We start from the raw sequence: 20,062 nt of genomic DNA, 5'->3' as shown, positions 1-20,062 counted from the left end.
ACAAGGTTAAATCCGCATCAAACGGGAGTGCAGATCTCAGTGAATACCGGCTTTATTCCCATTGATTTGATTTGTTCTGAAGCTACAGTCGGACTGGCAGTCTTCCATAGCATAATGTCATGGCCGCGCCGTGACATTTCAAGGACTTAGCGGCACTTTAACCACACACCATGACCACTGGCTGCAGATGGAAATTACATAGAGATTATCTGTAATATGTCACTCTTCCTGCTCTCTGTAGAGAGGAAGTGCGGCCTCGTAACGTTGATTCATCTTCTCATTACTTATGAAGAGTTGGGAGATGACTGGTTCTAGCGAGAGACCGAGAGTAAGAGCGAGCGCTAATCCTGCAGTCACCCTGCGCGGGAGTCTGGTGCTTAATCATGTGTGTTTAGGATAATGGAGATGCTGAAATCCACCGTGAGATTTTGAATCTTCTGAAGGAGGAGAGAGGGGGGGGGGAGTTTACTAGCACACCATAATAGGAAAGTACCGTGGTGTTAAATCGGAGTATTCAACCTGCAAGTGACATAGAGACTGAGAGGAGAAAGTTAGAAATCTAATCAGCGAAAGAGTGTTAAGTTTACAATTGAGACAGAGAGAGAGAGAGCGAGGCAGCCAGTGGAGGAAAGGATAGAGAATCGATAAGCAGCAAACGACCATTCTGACAGTAAATCTTTTTTACTGCCGCTGAGGTTGTTTGTGGGCCTTGTGTGTGGATTTGACTGCAAACTTATCTGACCTTAAACAGATCAGGACTGTTCAGCCGAGTGGCACAAGGAATTTTAGTTATTCATTAGACGTGCTTTTACTTTAAAGCAGGCGGCAGAGAGGGGAACAGAAAGAGATTTCCTGTCAGGACTAGCTCCACTGGTTTTATTACGACGGTCATAACACTGAGGGTTGCAGTGAATTAACTGATGGAGTGGCTGTTTGTTTAAAAAAAAAAAAAAAAAAAAAGGCTTTTCAGTGTTTGTATTTAGTTTCTGCGTTGGTCTGTTAGAGCTTTCTGATTAACCTGCACAAGGATTTTAACTAGATTTTAATTATAGCGATGGAACCTTCAATTTATCTGCCCTGTCCATTGATTGGCGTATCGATGATTAAAAATCAGGTTTCATTTTTTGTTTATTATAAAATGCATTAAAACACAAGCGTCCCCCCTTTTGTTTTTTTTTTGTTTTGTTCTATAATTGCACTAATTTCCATTTTCTTTTTGAGAACTGTAACATAACAAGATGCAGGAACAACATTCAAAACATTTTAACCAGCTTCCTGCTGTATTAAAAATAATCCGAGCAAAAGTGACATGATTAAAGAGTGTCAGCATAATCTGGTATCTTTAGATACAGCGTGTTTTCTGGCCAAACTGGTTAAAAACTAGTGTTATTTTGATCGATGCCCAATATTTTCCGGACCCTTTTTAGTTTTTGATAGATTCTTTGACACATCATTTTCTTTTTCTTTTCTGGATTTCAAAATCACCGCTTTATGTTAAGCGACCTTTTTGCTTCTAAGATGTGTGTTTGTACACTTGCGGGACATTTGAAGTCAAAACCCAAAACCTGAAGAAGTATCAGCCTGATGAGTAAATAATAATGTTCTTTGAATTTTTCAGTCTGTCAGACGACGGAAAGCCATGTGAAAATATTACACAGCATATTATGACTTGGCTGTGGATTAGAAACCTATAAGCCTAATTATATGAGTGATCCTAATTAGCCCAAATAATCAGAAATGTATAATTATGTAACGACGGTGAAGGCCTGCTTCTCTTCTGAATGTGAAATGATTTGGTCGTTCCATGGAGAGTTTCACTTTCATTTTTCAACGATTTGTTTGAGACGGCCTCGGCAAAGGTTTAACCTGTTTAAGGGTCATTCTATTAATCGTGTGAGACAAACACATGCCGCACTTTTCAGACTTTTATCCTTTAAAAGATGAAATAACTGAGGCTAAATTTCTTTTCACATAAAATTAAATGCAATGAAGCTTGTGGCAGCAAAAAAATAAAACAAAGCAGTGTAAAGCGGTTATTAAATTTAGTCCTGGAAAATAATAACAGAAATCTCCACCAGACCGATTATGATCCGGGCATTTTTGTCAATATCTGGCTGGTGTGATGAACGGTTCAGATTTTGGAACAGAAGTGTTTCTGTTTGTGTCCATATTTAGTTTGAGTCGAGTGGGGGGAGGGGTGATTTGTGTGTTAAAGAGCTTTTGGATTAGTAGCTCTAGTATTGTACTCTAAATACCCCGTCTCTCTGCTGCTCTCTTTAATACCGTCTGTCTCTCTGCTGTTTCACATTCTGCATCCCCTTCCTCCCTCGTCTGGCAGAAAGAACACGCTCTAACGGTGTCGCACACACACACACACGCACACACACACACACACACACACACACACACACATTATATGCACACAGACAAAAATGAGAGTAAGGAATAATCTTCATCATATCAGAGCCTAGAAGATTCAACCTGGTAATTGTTTCCCTCACACACGCAGTCGCAAACGGCGCCAAGCTGAAATTTCCACGTTCCAATTTGTCTCGCTTCTGGGATTTAAGGAGATGAACCGTGGCGCAGTTTGTTTTTTTTATTTATTTATTTTTTATCTCTCTTCAGATATTGACTAAACTGTTTCCTGACTTAGTCGGCGCTGCTTTTCTCGAGGGATTCTGTTTCAATTTATTTAGTATGTACACCACGGGAGGCGCATGTCAGCTGGGGAGAGCGATGACTCATCTGTCTGCTCTTGTTTAAAAATAGTTAGTGCTCATTACTTTTCAGGGTTCTCCTTTAAATGCTTGTTTAAAGTAGTCGGCTTGTTTGGATTGTTAAAGGCTCGGTGTGGATGTTTGGATTTCTTCTATTACTTGTTGTTTTCCGAGATCAGAAAGCGAGAGAAACTATTCAGATATGGTTTAAAATAATTCTTGAATTTGCTTATTATTGAAAACTTATTTGACAACTAAACTTCGATCTCCCTGTCTTTCTGTCGGGCCCCTGTCCAGAAGAAAAAGAGAAAGCGAAGATCAAGTTGGAGGAGCAGCAAATCAAAAAAGTGAAGAAGAAAAAGAAGAAGAAACACAAAGACGGGGAGAAGCACAAGCGAGTGAAGATGTACCACCGCTCCTGCCAGACCATCTGTGCCGGCCTGCTTCTCCTACCACCTCCTCCCTCCTCATCCGCCAACTCCTTCTCCTCCTCTGAGCAAACAAACGACTCTTCTGCGTCGCCCTTCAAGTCTCCTCCACCCGTTTACCTCACGCCCAACAACAAAAACTCCAATCTCTGGCCCTCTTCTCCTCTTCCTCCTGCCTCCAAGTCACTCTTCAACTCCTCCAACTCAAAGCTCCCCTTTTCTACAAAACGCAACTTGCAGAGCATCCATCCTGGAATGGCAGGCCTCGAGTTTGCACCCTACATTTATATCGAAAACCAACCGAATGGAGGGGCTCTGGTAGCTCATGCGTATGCATCTCAGCTCTCCTCTCTCTCTGTGGACCAGAGGCAGAGATTTGCCCAGGAGTTTGTCACGTTATCGTTCAGCGAGGACCAGTCCAAGGTAAAGTGCTTCTGAGAAATGAATAACTTTTCAGGGTTTCGGTTTTTTTTTTTTTTTTTTTTTTTTAAGAGCGCTTTTAATGTTGCACGTCTCATTCCAGAAACCTAACCTGTCGTTTCCGAATCACATTTCCAGATTCTTCCTCTGTTCTGTTGCAGGCAGCTCACTACGTCATGGGAATTGTTCACGGAGAAGCCAAGAACCTTCCCGACTTCTTGGATTACTTTTCGACCAAGTTCCCATCGGCTCCTGTCAAAATGGAAATACTCGGAAAGAAGGACATAGAAACAACCACTATGGCTAATTTCTGCTCTCAGGTAGGTTGAACTCAATCACAGAGAAAATGGAGAACGTACAGAACGCCAAATTTAAAAGGCCAAATGTTTCCACATTCTGTCACGTTCAAACACAATCTTTCCATAGACGTAGAGGCAATAATTTTGAAGTGGAATGAGAATTTTCTTTGCAAATAACCTTTTTTTTTAAAATTATAGCTAGAGCATTAACTTTTTAAGTCTTCTAACAAAATATTTAAAACCACACATCAGTTTCATTTCACTTCACAGTTGTGCGCTACTTTTTTTTTTTTTTTGCAGTCTATTGCAAAATATCTTAGTAAAATACACAAAGGTTTGTGGTTAATATTTGAAAAACACGTGAGAAGACTCGAGGTGTGTTTTGCATAAAATGTGCAGAAGAACAGACATGTACGGTTTTTGCTTAATTCTTGAGCTGAGCTTTGTTTAGAAAACAGCCCAAGCAGTCAAGGTCCTGCTTAGATAAAGATCACTTGCAGCAGAAGTAAAAGGAGTAACGAATGCCAACGCAGCATTTTAGACTTTAAACTGTCTCGCATTATGCAGGCTTGCAGGCACAGGAAGAGGCGGAGGCCTGCAAATTGAAGCTTGTTGTTTTCTGTCGTACAAGGGGAGAGACCGAGACACATTCACACCCGCGCCGACCTGTTTACGTCTATTTACTCTGTAGTGAGTCGAGCTGCATGTTGCGGTCCGAAGCAGGGAAGATGTCGCTGCAAGTGAAAATGGTCTTGGCTGGTGAAGTTAGAACACGCTTTGAAGCATTTTCACAGAGATATTTTATGAGCAGAATTGGTTGGTTTGCGGTTTCCCTCTCGAGGCACAAGATGTGAATCTTAAAATACTGAGCAGTTTAAGCTGTGATCAGTGCTGTACAGATTATTGGAGTTATAATGACAGGATACAGTAATATGTTAACTTCAACTGGAGCAAATTGTCCGTGATTTATTTAAGTACGCTTTTTGTATTTTGAAATAGCCTGCCTGCCATGCAGTGGTTTCTTTTAGAAGATAAATATTTGAGCAGTGCTACCCTCTACAGGGCTCTTTTGGTGCAAGTTCTTTATGATTCTCTGTATTGGTTTGTGGAAATGCACCAATCAGAATTTTGTGGCCGATATTCGGTCAGTTTTTTTTTCTTTCTTTACCTTGGATGTTGTTTTTCAATGATTCTTTAATCTCTATTAATTCAAAATTATATTTCTATCTTTGCTGTTATTTCAAGCAGTAATTCTTCTTATTAGCTGTTAACATGGGTAGCGTTACTAAAACTGTTCGTAACTTCCTGTTCATGTTCTCTAGAGAATGTAACATGCTGCCTAAAGGCTGCAAATATTCTCAATTTCCAGACAAAGGTTGAAAACTCAAAAGGTAAAAATTCTAAACTGTCTTCCATTCGGTATTCCTGCACCCTGAATGAACAGGAAACAATAGAAACGTCTCAAAAAGTGACTCTAGCCACATATTGCCTCAGAAACATTCAAGTGATTAATAAATGAATGAATAAATGTGTTGTTTAACTGCTGAGTGGTTGATAGAGTTGTATGGTTGTGGTTTTAAGCATCTGGTTAAAGCATCTGCCTCCATCTGTTCAGCATTATTAACATGTTTGGTGTTCATGCAGGAAATCTGGTCTTAATTCTTTTTAGACTGAACAGTAACAACAATGTGAAAACTTTTATACAATAGACATTTGGGCAAAATTTTTATGTCGGTGCTGTCCAAATACAATTTAAATGGGAACTGAAAACCTTTTTTCTTACTGTCTGACCTTAAACAGCTTTACTGATTTATGTAAATTATTATTAAACATAAAGTGGCTTTTTTTAAGCAGTGTAGGTAAATATCCGCTTTCACCTGTGCCTATCTAGAGAAATGTAATTCAAACGTAACAAATGATCATAAAAATAAAAAAATAAAAACATAGAAAAAAGAGGAAAATACAAGTGATGGCAGAAAATGCGAAGCGGCATTACCAGGCTGTGAGAGATGAAAGCTGTAATGCAGGTAGCAGCAGTTCACAGCATGTCAGGCCGGGAGTCAAAAACCACTTAAAAAAAAAAGGTGTTTTTCATCTTCGCTATTTAAAACGCTTGAGCGCTGCCGCAGCTGATAGTCTGAAACCTGGTGAGCCCAACCGTTTGAGGACAACTGGCTAAAGGGAGGAACGTGTGTGTGTGCGCGCGCGCGCGTGTGTGTGTGGGCGGGCTCATCCGGATGGTCTCCAGAGCCCTGTGACACAGATACACCTCTTCATTTCGACTCGTCTCAGGCCTACAGTTTACTAATGAAAAGCCTTTTGTTGCCTCAGACCTCCTGAGTAGGTCGGTAGTAAGAACCTGCCTGCTCTTTTGCAGTGGAAGCGTGTGAATGCTGCAGGGGGCGTGTGAGGGGCTTTTCTTTCTACAACACTCCCTTTGGGTTTACTGGAACTGAAAAAAAAATAACCTAAAGGTTTTATTATTTTTTTGAATTTCTTTGGAGCTTGGCTGCATTAAATAAAAAATTGTAATCTCTGCACATTTTAAAGGAAAACCCCAGAATATCTAAGTTAATTCTCTACATTTGATCTAATCTAACTAAACCCCTTGTCTTGCTTCTCAGTCTAATGTTCTCTGCGGGGCTAACGTCATTGTCCACTGGCCTTGTTAATTTTTTCCACTCCCTCGTACCTCTCAGCAGTGACCTTGGGATGTAGATATACAGTCTGCACATACACACAGATGTGAGCCTGCATACTGATAACATACACACACACATGGATTAATGGTGTATCAGGCACATTTTTTCTCTCCCTTTCTTTCTCTTTTATTGTGTGCCTCACTCTGTTAGTCTTTCAGTGTCTCTTTTATCCCCGTGCTCCACGGTTCTGCTCAGTTGTGTAGTAGCTCTGTGTTCCAGCCATGAATGACTGCACTGCTGCCTTTTATATGGTGTGAGGGCAGAAAGGAAGGAATAAAAGGAGAAAGAGAGGGAGAGAGAGGGGAAAAAAGGCGAAAGCTGCTTGTGCAGGTTTTTCACTTCGCCTTCAAGAGCTCACGGTTTATTTGCAATGTTCGAATTGTGAAAGCGGGCAGGAGCCAGAGTTGGTGCGTCGGGTGTTTTTGAATTTAGTACCTGACTGAAGCCATTTTCACTGCTGGGAAGGATTATAGAAGATTACAGCTCTCCATTTTCTCAGGGTAGGCAGAGCCCAGCAGTCGATACATGATGTGCCTTTACTAAGAAGTAATTTGTTCTCTTGTTCAGTCACAGGTAGCAGGAATGTTGTCACAACATCAGGTGATAAGCGAGCAGGAACACAGTGCAATCTTTATAAGGTGGAATAATCGTCACCTCACATTGCACTCATGTAAGTGTGGTGAATTCAAAAAATGACGTAAGCAAATTGACTATCTAGCAGCTTATAAAGGTAAAGCAATGACTCAGAAAACTCTACTGCTGCTAAAACAACATTTTACATTTCACAACCATAATAATGTGGTGAATGACATTTCAGTTATTTTACTGTAATTTTCAAGTGTCCTTTTTGTCAGTTATAAGTTATAGCTGTGTTTCCACTGGCCAGACAGTTGTACGAAAAATAACTTTGCTTGACGGAAACTGAAAATTCGCGTCTTTTGATTAAAGTGTTTTTGCGGTGGTTGAGGCGGTGTTTCGGCTGTTACGCTATTTGTGTATTTCACAAAACCACAACGGAAACGCTTTTTTCTCATCACACGTCATGTGATTAACAACTGGTGAGGCATGTTTTCTAATGACTTATTGCATGATTAAGCTTATTCACATCCGATTTTAATTCGAGGTAGTATGATGATAAGGCAGTACTAAGAGAATGGAGTAGTAATTTTATGAGAACTCCAACACGAAAAGAAAGAAAATAATTATTTTCTATCTTTTTTCTAATTAAAATGACTTTTTAAGGTGTTCTAATTGTGCATTGCGTCTTTAGTCTGCTAATATGACTATATTTTCATAATTAAGCAAAGATTCTTGTAGCCATGCCCTAATATTCCATCATCCAAATCAGAGAAGGGATGAGTGAAATAAAATAACTTTTTAAAATTATTTTCTGTCGTGTGTAATTTTATTTTATTTTTTTTTAGAAAAGAAAGCAAGAGAAAATTATTAAAATCTGATCTGGTATAAACTATTTTTTACTTTCAGTCCATATCGCCCAGGGCCTAAGAGGACAGCACTGTTTTTGATCCAAGTGAAAAATAAAAGTATGTTCGCCATTAAAAAAGAGAAAAATAATTGCTTTACAGGCAAAGCAATCAGCGTTACATCACTGTTTATGTCTATTTAAGGTTTTACATTCACCTGTCTACCTTTGAAGATAGCCAGGGGAGAGATTATGATCCAAAAGTGTGTTCAGTTGTGTGTGAGACCCCCAGTCAGCAGCCTGGAGCTTTGTTGTGACGCAGGCACAGTAATGGACTAATAGACTTAGCAGTCAAGAGACGGGCCGGGTCTAATGACTGAGACAGAGAGACGCTGAGATCCGAGGAAGAGGGAGACGCAGGCAGACACAGGGGTTGCAGAAAGGTCAGCTAGAGTAGTGAGACGATGGCTTAGCGTAAACTCAGCCAGGATGAGTTGATTAAAGCCGAGGGAAGTTGGTGCAGAATTAACAAGCAGAAGAACAGTTTAACTTTCCAGCAGGGATCAGAGGTTTATGAAGGAAATAGAAAAGAGGGGGCAGATGGAGAGACGAGACCAAGACAATGGAGAAAATGAGACGAGTCGAACGCAGAGTAGACGTTGGTGTGTTGGCGCGCACGTAGACAGAGGCGATGAACCGGAGAATCTCGTTGATAACTACTCGAGAGGAAGTCTGCCGCATTTCCCTTTTCCTTCTGTTTTCCTTCTCTTAATATAGACCCGAGCAGCGAGCAGCGAGCCAGCCGCAGACTGTAAAACGCGTCTGTTTATTTGAGGCCCGGATAGTGTTTCCTAATGCCGCTCTTTGCAATCGACACGGGGGTTATTCAGCTGTTAAATTATGCACATGTAAACACACAAACGCAGATAAATAGATGCTCGTGAGCGGGGCTAATTAAACCAGGCACACAGATAAATGCATCCACTCACAAACGCACACTGTGACACTGCGGAAGTCATTTGTGGATGTTAAGATGAATCCATGTGTGCACAAACATATTTGGGTCATTGACTCCGTGGCACTTTTTAAAGTTGTGTGTGTGTGTGTAGGGGGGGAATCTTCCAAGCCTTTGGCATACATCCTCTTCAGTGTTGGGACACAGATCTAATGAAGTGGGAGAAGCACAGCATATAGTCATGTTGCTTTTTGCCTCTCAAACAGAATGTGTCAGATAGTTTTATATTTAGGTGGTTTATAAATTACACACACCGCTAGGTCCGTTGGTAAACAGCAATGTGGAAAACACCTGCAGCGTGGAGGCTACATGTACTCAATGCTCTTTTGGAGCCGCTTCTGAGTAGCTTCAGTTTGGGATCCGGCACCCTGCCCAGAGACGCTCCTGGCAGCTGTCAAGCAGTTTCTCCTCAAGTGTTTCTCCAGGTTATACTTTATGCTCTCATTGCCTATCCTTCATTTGCCATTTCTTTAATATTTCCTTTTTCTGTTTTTAACCAAACCTGGGACAATTTGCATCCTCTGAGATGTTCCAATTTTGGGATATTGTTGGTCTTCATGATTCTGTTTGTTCACTAATTGCCATCAACAAACCTCTGAGGCTTTCACAGAACACCTGGGTTTAAACTGAGATTAACGGTGTTTCCCGAAAATCCCAAAATTGCAACTTTTGTCACACCGCCACCGCGGTTCGAAAAACCTGTTCACTCCCTCGCCTGTGGTGGCGCTGCACCAAGAACCACTGAAGGAACAAACACAAAAACCTCCGAAGAAGACCCTGAGCTCAGCTTCGTTCTTCACGAAATGTAAACGATAATGGAGTGCCATTAGATTTCTCTTTCGTTTTTGGTAAAAGACCACAAGCTATTTCCTCTGCCAGCTCTAGATTCAAGCATTTGTTTTGGTTGTGTTTACCCACAATGCCCTGAAATACAGTCTGCCTCCTGCTTTTTGAGCAGTCTCTGATCTGTTTGCATCCGAACCGCACTAGGAAACTGAACAGAGACCTTGTTCGTTTTTTTGGTCTGCATCAGAGTTGGTTATGCATTCACACCTCTCCGAACGAACCAGACTTTTTAATCAAATGAACCAGAAATAAAAGTTTTAACTATTTTCCCAATTATTTGTTACAGGAGAGCATCAATAAATGTTAGTACATTAGAAAATGTAACTAAATGCAGTTACTGTGTGAAGTTTAGTCATATAAGGAAAGTGGTATCCTGAAGATGCCTATTTCCAATGGGAATGTTTTTCAAGGATTTAATTGTTTGTGGCGCTATGAAAGCTGTGCCAAGCAGTGACATCCATACAGTTACCAAATAATGAAAATCTGAGTTTTTATCATATTTTCTATTGTTAGCACAACAGTACCACAAAACATCATGATAAAATTAAAACTACATATCTCCAGTCCCATAGGTCAATTAATAAGCGATTAGTTGACCCATATGGCCCATAAGATCTCCAGGATCTTATTTAGGGGCACCAAAGCAAAAAGAGGACAACAAATAATGCCTCACTTTACAGAATATTTTTTTTCTTTAAACAAGAATTAAAAAATGCAATTAGCTTGTGGTTAAAAGTGACAAAATCTTGAAAAGATCAAGGAGAATTTAGTTTTTTCAAGGCTCCTTATGTATTTCGATTCTTTTTCCTTTTTGTCCGTGTTCTGTCTGCACTCACTGTGCTGTGGTGATGTCACTCTCCAGCCTCTCTCTCTCTTTCCTCCCCACTTCCCTCCACCTGTTTCTTCCTCTCCCGGGTATCCTGATTCCTCTCCACCTCCATCTCTGCCTCGTTGTCAAGTGGTGACTCACTGAAGGCGCGCAGCCAAGGATTTGGCTAGCCCGGACCCACACACACAAACACATACACACGCGCGCGCACTCGCTGCACCCGCATCCGAAATCAGCCAAGAGTACAGCGTGCAGGCCACATGCTGCACGTACTGCATTGGCACGCACACACAGAGGGACTGTTGAGGGCCAAAGCTGTGAGAGACGGGTAGATGCACTGTCACACACGCGCGATGCTTCGTCAGCCAAGTGAAAAGCCCCAAACCGTCTGAGTCACATCAAGTGGAGCAGAAACGGAAAAGTAAATCCGCCGGCACTCACACATACAGTGTCTGTTCTGACACCCAGTGATGATTTTACAGCTTCCATGTGAATGTGTTTCTCTCCAGTTCAGACTTTACTGCATCCGGTGTTTGTTCCCCTGAAACTCACTGGAATAAACAATAAACATTGCTCGTGGTTTGGTAGCTCTAGAAACATTGTATTTAGCTGTAGGAGATCAGTTTTGTGTGTGAGAATTCCTTGAAAAATTAGGCATTTAAAGGGGGAAAAAAAGTATCTCTCTTCTATTGAAAGACAAATATGTACTGCAATTTGATTTAAATTTGAATTTACACTCGTATTTTTATTTTTAGTACATTTACAGTTTTTGTTATTCTACCATTTGGTTCCACCCTAAAACAAAAAAAAAAAAGAAGAGTCAAATCTTGAACGTGTCTGCTTCTTTCTCCTAAATCAGGTGAAGAGAACGTACAGCCACGGTACGTACAGAGCTGGAGCGATGAGACAGATCAGTCTGGTGGGAGCCGTGGACGAAGAGGTCGGGGATTATTTCCCAGAGTTCCTCAGCTTGCTGGAGGAGTCCCCCTTCCTGAAGGTGAGGCCGCTGCAGCAGACGCGTGGCAGTGATCCAAAACGGCAGCTCAGCAGACAAATGGATTGAGCTTTAAAAAGTGACAGAGGGATTGAGACCGGCTCAAAACGTTTCGAAGGTTTTTATCTTGGACTGCATCAGAAAACCTAAACTGTGTGATAGAATAAAACCCTTAAGTGGATGAGAGTCGCACTTGTTTTTGTTTAATTATACACTTCTGATGAAGAATTATTCCACTTTAACCTTGTTAAAATACTGGGAAAATGCCTTTTGTCGCATTAAAAGCAGAAGTTTATTTGTCTTATTAGGATTTAAAGTGATAGATTTACACACAGCAGAATGAAGTGGAAGGGAAATGATTCATTGTTTTTAGTATTTTTTCATAACAATCCCCTCAGCATGATGCTGCTGCTACCATGTTTCAGCATGGAAACACTGGTTGCTTTCCAAACGGGCCAAGTGTTTTGGGATTTTCTCTCAATCTTGTATTTTTGAAAACTAATCAAAATTTTTCACATTCAGTCCTTATAATAGAAGAGAAGATTGTTAAAAGAGCTGATGAACATTTGAAAGATGCCTTAACAAGGACTGAAGCGATTAATCGTGATTAATTGAAAAAATCGGAAACTGGTTTAGTAATCAATTAATCGTTACCTGGAGAAACTCCAAAAACAGGTAACTTCATGAAAGAACAACATACTCAAACCAGATATTAAGTCAAAACCATAAGATTAAAAAAAAAAAACACTTTTGTTTGTAAATATATTTTACCCGAAACTTGTCAAGTGGCATAGTTTTAATTGGAATGCCAATTTATTGCATTTTATTTAAAAAAAGTAATTGAGTTATTTGTCTATATGCATATCATAATGTATTTTTAATATTGTATAAATGAGACTAAAGTGGTTAATTGAGAAATATGCAGAATATGCCAATTTTTGATCGATTAATCTGTTACTAAATGAATCGCTAGTTGCAGCCCTTGCATCAACCTGTCGCTTTGGTGTTTTTCATTACTTTCTCCTGCCTCTCCGAATGCAGCGGACTCTTCCGTGGGGAACGCTTTCCAGCCTGAGAAACATGAGTCCAGCAAAGAGCGACGACGGTCCGATAATGTGGGTCAGACCAGGAGAACAGATGATACCTGTAGCCGATATACCAAAGTCTCCTTTTAAAAGAAAGCGGTGAGTCCACCTGGAAACCCTTTCAATAATCCCGAGATGCATTGTTTGTACCTTGTTGAGTCGACTCGCTTCTGTACTCTCCACGGCGCTTGTGAGCACTTACCATAAAAAAAACAAAAATAACCACACACACACATTTATATCAAACACTTACCAATTTCAAGCAGCAGCCGTGGTAACAGCGTGAAGCTTTGTTGTTGTCGAGCAGGGCTGCATGAGGCAATTACCCTCTCCGCTCGCCTGTGTCACCGTGTCGCCGCTGCTCGCGTATCGGCGGCGTCGCGAGCAGCGGCGACTTCTGCGAGCGAGACGGGCAGAAACCAGTGAGTGTTTACGTGTGCGATGTTAGCGGTGTGTGGCTCACCGCTCCGATGAGATCATCATTGCATCAGACTCTGCTTCTCATGGCTGGGAGGCAAACAGGGGGCAACACACCCACACACACACACACACACACACACACACACACACTGGACTCATTCCTGTTGAACCCAATTTATTTCACCTAATTTTTCAGTTTTATTTTTGTTTTTTATGGTAGCCAATTAACCGTTGCTTAAAGTATTATCAGCTAATAAAGCACTGTGTTCATTATACATGAGGCTGATATTGCCTGAGAAAACAATACAGCATTAATATCAATGCATCTCCTGTCTCTTTCCTCCAAGAAAGTGTAAATTTTCATTAATTTCTATTAAGAACTGACATCCACTCTTTTCTTCTTGTATTTCCTCCACCGTCCCCGTCTCTTTCTCCTTTCTGTCCTTGTCCTCCTGCGACTTGTAAACATCAGCGCTATCTCTTGTTTCCTCCACCATCTTTTTTTCATCTTCGTCCTCTTGACCCCCTCTTACTGCTTTTAAGTTGATTTATAGCAGAGTTACTACGCAGGTGTTTTCAGGAACCCAGATAGTATGCTAAAGCTCATATATCGAAAATGTCATCGGTATGCAGCCGCTGTTGTTTGTGTCTGTCGGTGCGTATAGAAAAAGAGAAGTAAAAAAAAAAAAAAAAAAAACTGTTTTAGAAAAGAAAGTAATATTGGAAAGCGGTGCAGAGAAAGATGCAGATGTGCTCGTGTTCGCAGTTGGTCCTTGGCTGCAGTTTCTCTAGACGTTGTTTTGAAGGAAGTGACTGCATCGCTTCGTGGGCCCTCGTGCTGTTCGGTTGGTGGTTTCGGTGAAAAGGTCAAGACTTGGAGCATTCTCGACAGCGCTGAGACTCTCTGTCTGAGAATCTGAGTTGATTATAGTGATGCACTTTGAAAATAAACCCAAATACCTCAGCTTTCGGCGAAGGGGCGTCCCGACTCCATTATTGGATGGCAACGGCAGCCGCTGTCTTTTTCAATATTAATATTATTACAGCATTGTTAAAATATCTATGTTTAAGTATAACGTTTCAGAATAAGACCCTGCCAGAGAGAATATGCGGATAACTGGAGATAAAATGACAACATATAAATCAACAGAATGAATTTTACATTTTCTCCAGTATACACATGGATTGTAAAGATATTGTTAATAAAACTTGTCTCATAAACCTGATGGATGTTTTATATAACAGGAAACTTTTCCAGGAACAGGAGTGGTTTTTCTCTCCATTTAAACTTTATTTACCAGGGCAAAAATAAATTACTGGATATAAAGCTAATGTGTAGATGCCAATTGTTTACCTACCAGGAGTTGTTGGATGGACAGATTGCAAAAGAGTTCCAATTGGTTGGATTTATTTAACATTTTAATTCAGTCATAAGTTTAAAATGGTCTGATCTTTTATTTTCTGTAGACTTTAACTAAAATGGATTTTATACATGCACATTTTTGAACAAGCCCGAAGTATATTTAGTCTGAAAACTGTTGTAATTGATGGCTAAATATCCTTAATTTACTTTTACTGCCTTCCGCCTGATCTTATTGACATAAATTAACTTTAACTCGTTTCATTCCTTTTAACACTCTAATGCTAATTAGTGGAAATTACACCACAGTAACAGTTGTAACTAGTAACATTTTCCTCAGTTGATATCCATGAAAGAAAGCAACATTTTACTACTTTTTTTTGTATTTATATGAATGAAGAACTTTGAAATCTTCCTTTTAGGCCAAATGAAAAGTGAAACCAGCAGGTGGGAGAGATAACGAGGATTCTTCGGTCCACGCTAGAATGTAAACAATCGTGCGTTTTTGAACAGTATATACTCACTCTCTGTTTTCTACTCTGCTATAGCTTCATTTTATTAAATAAAACACAATCAGGACAAAAGTATTGTTGCATAGCAGTAATGCTTAACAAAAATACAATCAGATTTGTTTTTCTCTGCTAATAAATTTGTTGGGAATAAAATGGGATACATAAAGAATCCAACTCCCTTTCTTGCTCGTTCCTGCTATATTTCATATCATCTTGTGATTCTTTTACCCCCCTGGCCTGGTCCTCTACCTCCTCCTCCTCCTCCTCTTCATCATCTCCATACTGTTACAGCGCTCATGGTTGTACCTCACGTACTCCTCTCTTCCCTTGATCCCCACGTTATCTGGCCATAAATATACATAAACGCATCCTGACGGGGAACACACTCCCATGCATGGAAACAAAAAACAGGACCTCACATGCAGAGGGTATTTTCGGATCCAAGTTCAATGTTATTTTTTTTTCTCTGTTGTCCTTCCCGGCTGCTTCCCTTATCAGCTTTTCTGCATTTACATTTATTACTATCAGGCTGCAGTCAGCACACACGCGCACACACGCACTCAGGAGCTGTGTGTGTTCGCCTTCATCTGCCCCTCTGCTCTGCAATATTTTCCTCCATCTCAGTTTTTTTTCTCTTTTTTTTCCCCCCGCCGTTCTCCACCGGCTCATGCATCTTTCTTCTTATCTCTGAATGAATGAGCACAGCGCGGATAGTCTAGCTGTTCTTCGGTCCGTGCGTATGCGTGCGCCGTGTGTTGTGCTCTTGAAGGATTCTCACAGATTTCCTGCACGCGTGTTCAGCCTCCCGTTTAAACCTGAACGCAGCTCTGGTGTGAGTCACTGATCTAGCAGGGAGCTGACTGCAGTGCTTCTATTGTTCGGGCGGTACGGCTCGTTTCTCTGCTTTTACTCCTCAGGTTCTCGGGGCGTATGCTGCGAAATCCAGTGTAAATATACTGTACATATTCTGCATTTCTTGCGCCTTACCTTATTTGTAATGTGAAGTGATTTTATTGTTTATTTTCATTCACTAAGATGATGCATTACCTTTTATCTTTTTTCAAAAATGTTTTTCCTTCCTATTACATTCATTTACCTTTGATCTTATAATATCACACCCAACATTTAGTAGAGTTTAGGTGTTTTTTGCCATCAGGTTAATAAAATAAGTCTTCAGTTGTAAAGTTTTAACTCTTAAGGGTTTTGTATGGACAGAATTAAAATAACCAGCAGCAGTTCTATTGATTATAGATCAAATAATTTAATGGTGCAGCTCAACAAATTAAAATATCTGCCAAGAGGTAACTTACTTTAATGTGAATTTAAAAAGAAATGAACTAAAAGAGATACATCACACCCAATGGGATATATTTCAAGTACTTATTTCTGGTAATATTGAGGATTATGGCTTACTGCTGATGAAACTCAGCACTCAGAAAATTAAAACATTACATACATCCAGCAATTAAAAAATATATTTTTTAGTTCAGCTGTAAGCCAAAATCAAAAATGGTAATACATTTGTATATTTACAAGCTTCACTTTTTAATTGAATTACTGACATAAAGTAACTTTTTGATGATATTCTCTATACATATATTCTGTATTTGCTGATTGATCCAAAAAAGCAACTAAATACTAAATAGTCTGGCCTTTTGTATTTAATTTATGGAGCCTCAAGATATAAATCAAGGCATATTGATCAATAATGCATTTCTATTTATGATCTTATTTCACACTGTTTGAAATCAAACACACTGACACACATTTACCAGCCTACCGCCAGACCTACACTCCATCTGTTTCCTCTATCACCTGGAAATTTTTATTTTTTGTTGTTTTAAAATGGCAGACAGCAAAGATCACCCCACTCACCTTTAGTCACTTTTACCTTTTATTTGCACCTAAAACTGCATTTGTTTGTTTTTTTTCTTTCTTAGCTCCACTAACGAGGTGAAGAATCTGCTCCAGTCGATGCCCCGGACCAGCGAGCCCAGAGAGATTCTGTTCGAGGACCGGACCCGCGCCCACGCCGACCACATCGGCCAGGGCTTCGAGCGTCAGACCACGGCGGCCGTGGGAGTGCTGAAGGCTGTCTGCACTGTAGAAAGGTAGAGGAAAAGAAAAAAAAAAAGCACCTTTAATGGCAGTTTGCCCAGAGGTGACACGTGCTCAATGTTTACACAACTCACTCCGTGACAGATGGAGTGCAATCGCTCAGTTTTCCTCCACCTACCCTCTCTGCCTTATTTTCAGGTCGGAGCCGCCTCGTGTAACCAAAGACGTTGTTTGTTTCCATGCTGGGGATTTCCCTCACGTCGTTCAGAGGCTGCAGTTGGACTTGTACGAACCGCCGCTGTCTCAGGTGTTAATTTACACACAACCGCAAACAAATAACCGCACGGTGCAGCAGCATCTCCAGCTAGACACAGAACGCTGCAATGTTAATGATACTCAAGTCGAACAGAGGATCAACGCTGCCATCTAGTGGAAAAAGTGTCCTCATCTCCGCTTTGATACCATGAGAAGACTTTCATATTCACATTGGTCAGTGGTTCAAAAAAAAAAAAAGACTGAATGTGATGGAAAGTTGATATCAGACACAACCAGATGGTTGTTGCTTTGATTTGTGGCTTTCCAGAAGCGTTGTATATTTCCGAAAAAGCTCTTTAAACTTCATTGACTTGTGCAGAAAAAGGTGAAAACAAACAAACCTTCAAAAATCAAAAGGCTTCAGAAACCATTACAAAAAAACTAAGAGTTCAGGAAAAGCAACTCATCTTCAAACAAAATGCAAATCGTTTCTTTCAGTTTTGTTGAAATGCACGTTTGGTTTTATACCTTATTATAAAATCAAACATGTTGCCCTCTTACAGTTTTATTCTGTTGTTGCTTTATTGTCACATTTGAATGTTTCAGATCATTCAGCTCAATTTAATATCCAACATAATCTATTGAAGACAAAAAGCTGTTTTTAAATGATAATTTCTCAGTTTGACAGGAAGCCAACCTGGCTGTATGTGTAAATATAACCTCGTTAAATCATAATTGAACTGATTTACCACACGTAAACACAAACGTTGGTGATTAGAAGCAAGAAATAACCTAAATTATTCCACGAGAGGTAAAAAAAAAAAAAAAAAGAATCCAGGAGGTTACAAAACAAAGCCAGAGCACCATGTAAGGAACGGCATGTTTTGCTCGCCTCGGTTAAGGTCAGAGTTCAAGATGCAACAATAACAAACAGAGATTGGGTGAAACTGAAACATTTTAAACAGCTGCTGATTAAGTTGCATTTTACTCCTCTTTTTGCATTGAGCGATTTTGTGTCTATTTCGACTGCAGCTCTTTAACGTCCTGCGTCTAACTGTCCTCTTCGTCCTCTCTCTGCAGTGCGTCCAGTGGGTGGATGATGCCAAGCTGAACCAGCTTCGGCGGGAGGGCATCCGCTACGCCCGCATCCAGCTTTGCCACGACGACATCTACTTCATCCCCCGCAACGTGGTCCACCAGTTCAAGACGGTGTCGGCCGTCTGCAGCCTGGCGTGGCACGTACGCCTGAAGCAGTACCACCAGGAGGAGGAAGAAGAGGAGGTGGAGGAGAAGGCTGCTGTGAAGGAGGAGACATTGATTCTGGCTGAGGAGCAGGGTGGAGAGAAGAAGGAGAGGATAAAGGAGGAAGAGGAGGAGGTGGCTGTGGCAGACAAACGGACGTTGCTCACTGGCAAAAAGGAAGAAGGCGATGATCGTCTTCTGTCGCCTCAAAACTCGGACGACATCTCAGATGCCAGCAGAGACGAAGAGGAGGCGACGCGAAGGAAGGAAGAACCTCACCGAGTTTCTCCTCCTGAAAAGATGAAGACAGAAGCTCCAACTTCTCCTCCCTACAAAAATAAATCACCCTCTCCTCTTCATCTCCCTCCCAATGCTTCTCCTCATAAGGACGTGAAATCCAAAGCCTCAGCTAAGCCTCACCTCCACAGTCACCCTGACAGCAGGACGGCGTCTTCCTCCTTGCCTCAGAAATCCCCCGGTTGCTCCAAGTCTTCCGCCCGCGTGTCGTCCTCGCCTCCAGCAGTAGCCGCCTTCACTTCCTCGCACACTGTGTCTTCTACCTCCCCGTCTCCGTCGGCTTCCTCTTTGTCTCTGACGAGTCCCGCGTCTGCAGCAGAGGCTCTTTTGAAAACTCTTCCTCCTTCCACCGTTTCTTCTTCCCTCCAGCTGCATTCGTCTTCCCATTCGGAGCAACCGGACGATTCCCGCACGAAGGACTCCGTCCGGACTCCGGTGCCGTCCGACCTGAGGAAACCGCCGCAGGGGAGACTCGCGGCGGACGTACAGATTCGCTCTTCCCCAGCTGAGCGTTGGACCCGCCCGGTGGCGGACACACGGACGCAAACTGCCTCCGATTTGGAGACGAGAACTCGCGACTCGGATCCCGACTCCAGGACTTGTGTTGATGTGCAGCAGCATCTGGCGCTAGACGGGACGCGGCGAGGGGTGTACATGCAGCAGTACCCCCCCCAGCACCTCCCGCAGATACTCCCCCCTCCATTTCCCCCTCTGCTCCCCTCCCACTCCCACCTTCAACCTCGCGTCCTTCCTCAGACGCCCGTGTCCAGTCCCCATGAGCAGCGCCCTCTGAACTCTTTCCTCAGTCAGGCGGCGCCGCCCCATTCGGTTCACCTGGGCCACCTGCAGCCCCCCCACCCGCCCAGCCTCACCACACAGTCTCAGCCTTACTTCATGGTCCCTCCATCCTCCTCCCCCTCTCAGCCAAACGCCCCCCTCACCAGCTCCCAGTCTCTCTCGCCTCATTTCTCCTACCACCACCAGTTCGCCAAACCCTTCTTCCACCCCCAGCACCCCGGCTTCCCCTCTCACCCCTTCCTCCCTCATCAGTCCTTCCTCCCGCAGCCGCCCGCATCTTACCCACTGCAGCCACAGTACCAAACCTCAGCACCGGTGCAGCCCCAGATGCTTCTGTCGCAGTCGTTTACCTCCCCTCA

General features: G+C 41.8%; 1 protein-coding gene across 1 annotated transcript in view; it reads left to right on the top strand.

Moving 5' to 3' along the window:
- The window catches only part of LOC103459311 (round spermatid basic protein 1-like), a gene marked incomplete at its 3' end in the record, with an annotated part of 28,064 nt that extends 8,007 nt beyond the window's left edge, over window positions 1-20,057 (top strand). Inside the window, exons 3-9 of the mRNA XM_008400778.2 lie at window positions 3,018-3,571; window positions 3,730-3,888; window positions 11,542-11,679; window positions 12,718-12,860; window positions 16,994-17,164; window positions 17,310-17,418; window positions 18,447-20,057. Of these exons, the coding sequence (XP_008399000.1) occupies window positions 3,018-3,571; window positions 3,730-3,888; window positions 11,542-11,679; window positions 12,718-12,860; window positions 16,994-17,164; window positions 17,310-17,418; window positions 18,447-20,057 (2,885 nt within the window). The remainder of the gene's footprint in view (window positions 1-3,017; window positions 3,572-3,729; window positions 3,889-11,541; window positions 11,680-12,717; window positions 12,861-16,993; window positions 17,165-17,309; window positions 17,419-18,446) is intronic.
- Window positions 20,058-20,062: the final 5 nt, after the last annotated feature.

This window comes from Poecilia reticulata, linkage group LG23 (assembly GCF_000633615.1).
Source record: "Poecilia reticulata strain Guanapo linkage group LG23, Guppy_female_1.0+MT, whole genome shotgun sequence".
Classification (NCBI taxonomy): Eukaryota; Metazoa; Chordata; class Actinopteri; order Cyprinodontiformes; family Poeciliidae; genus Poecilia; species Poecilia reticulata.
Note: the sequence above shows the minus strand (reverse complement) of the source record. Positions and strands in the feature narration are given on the sequence as shown.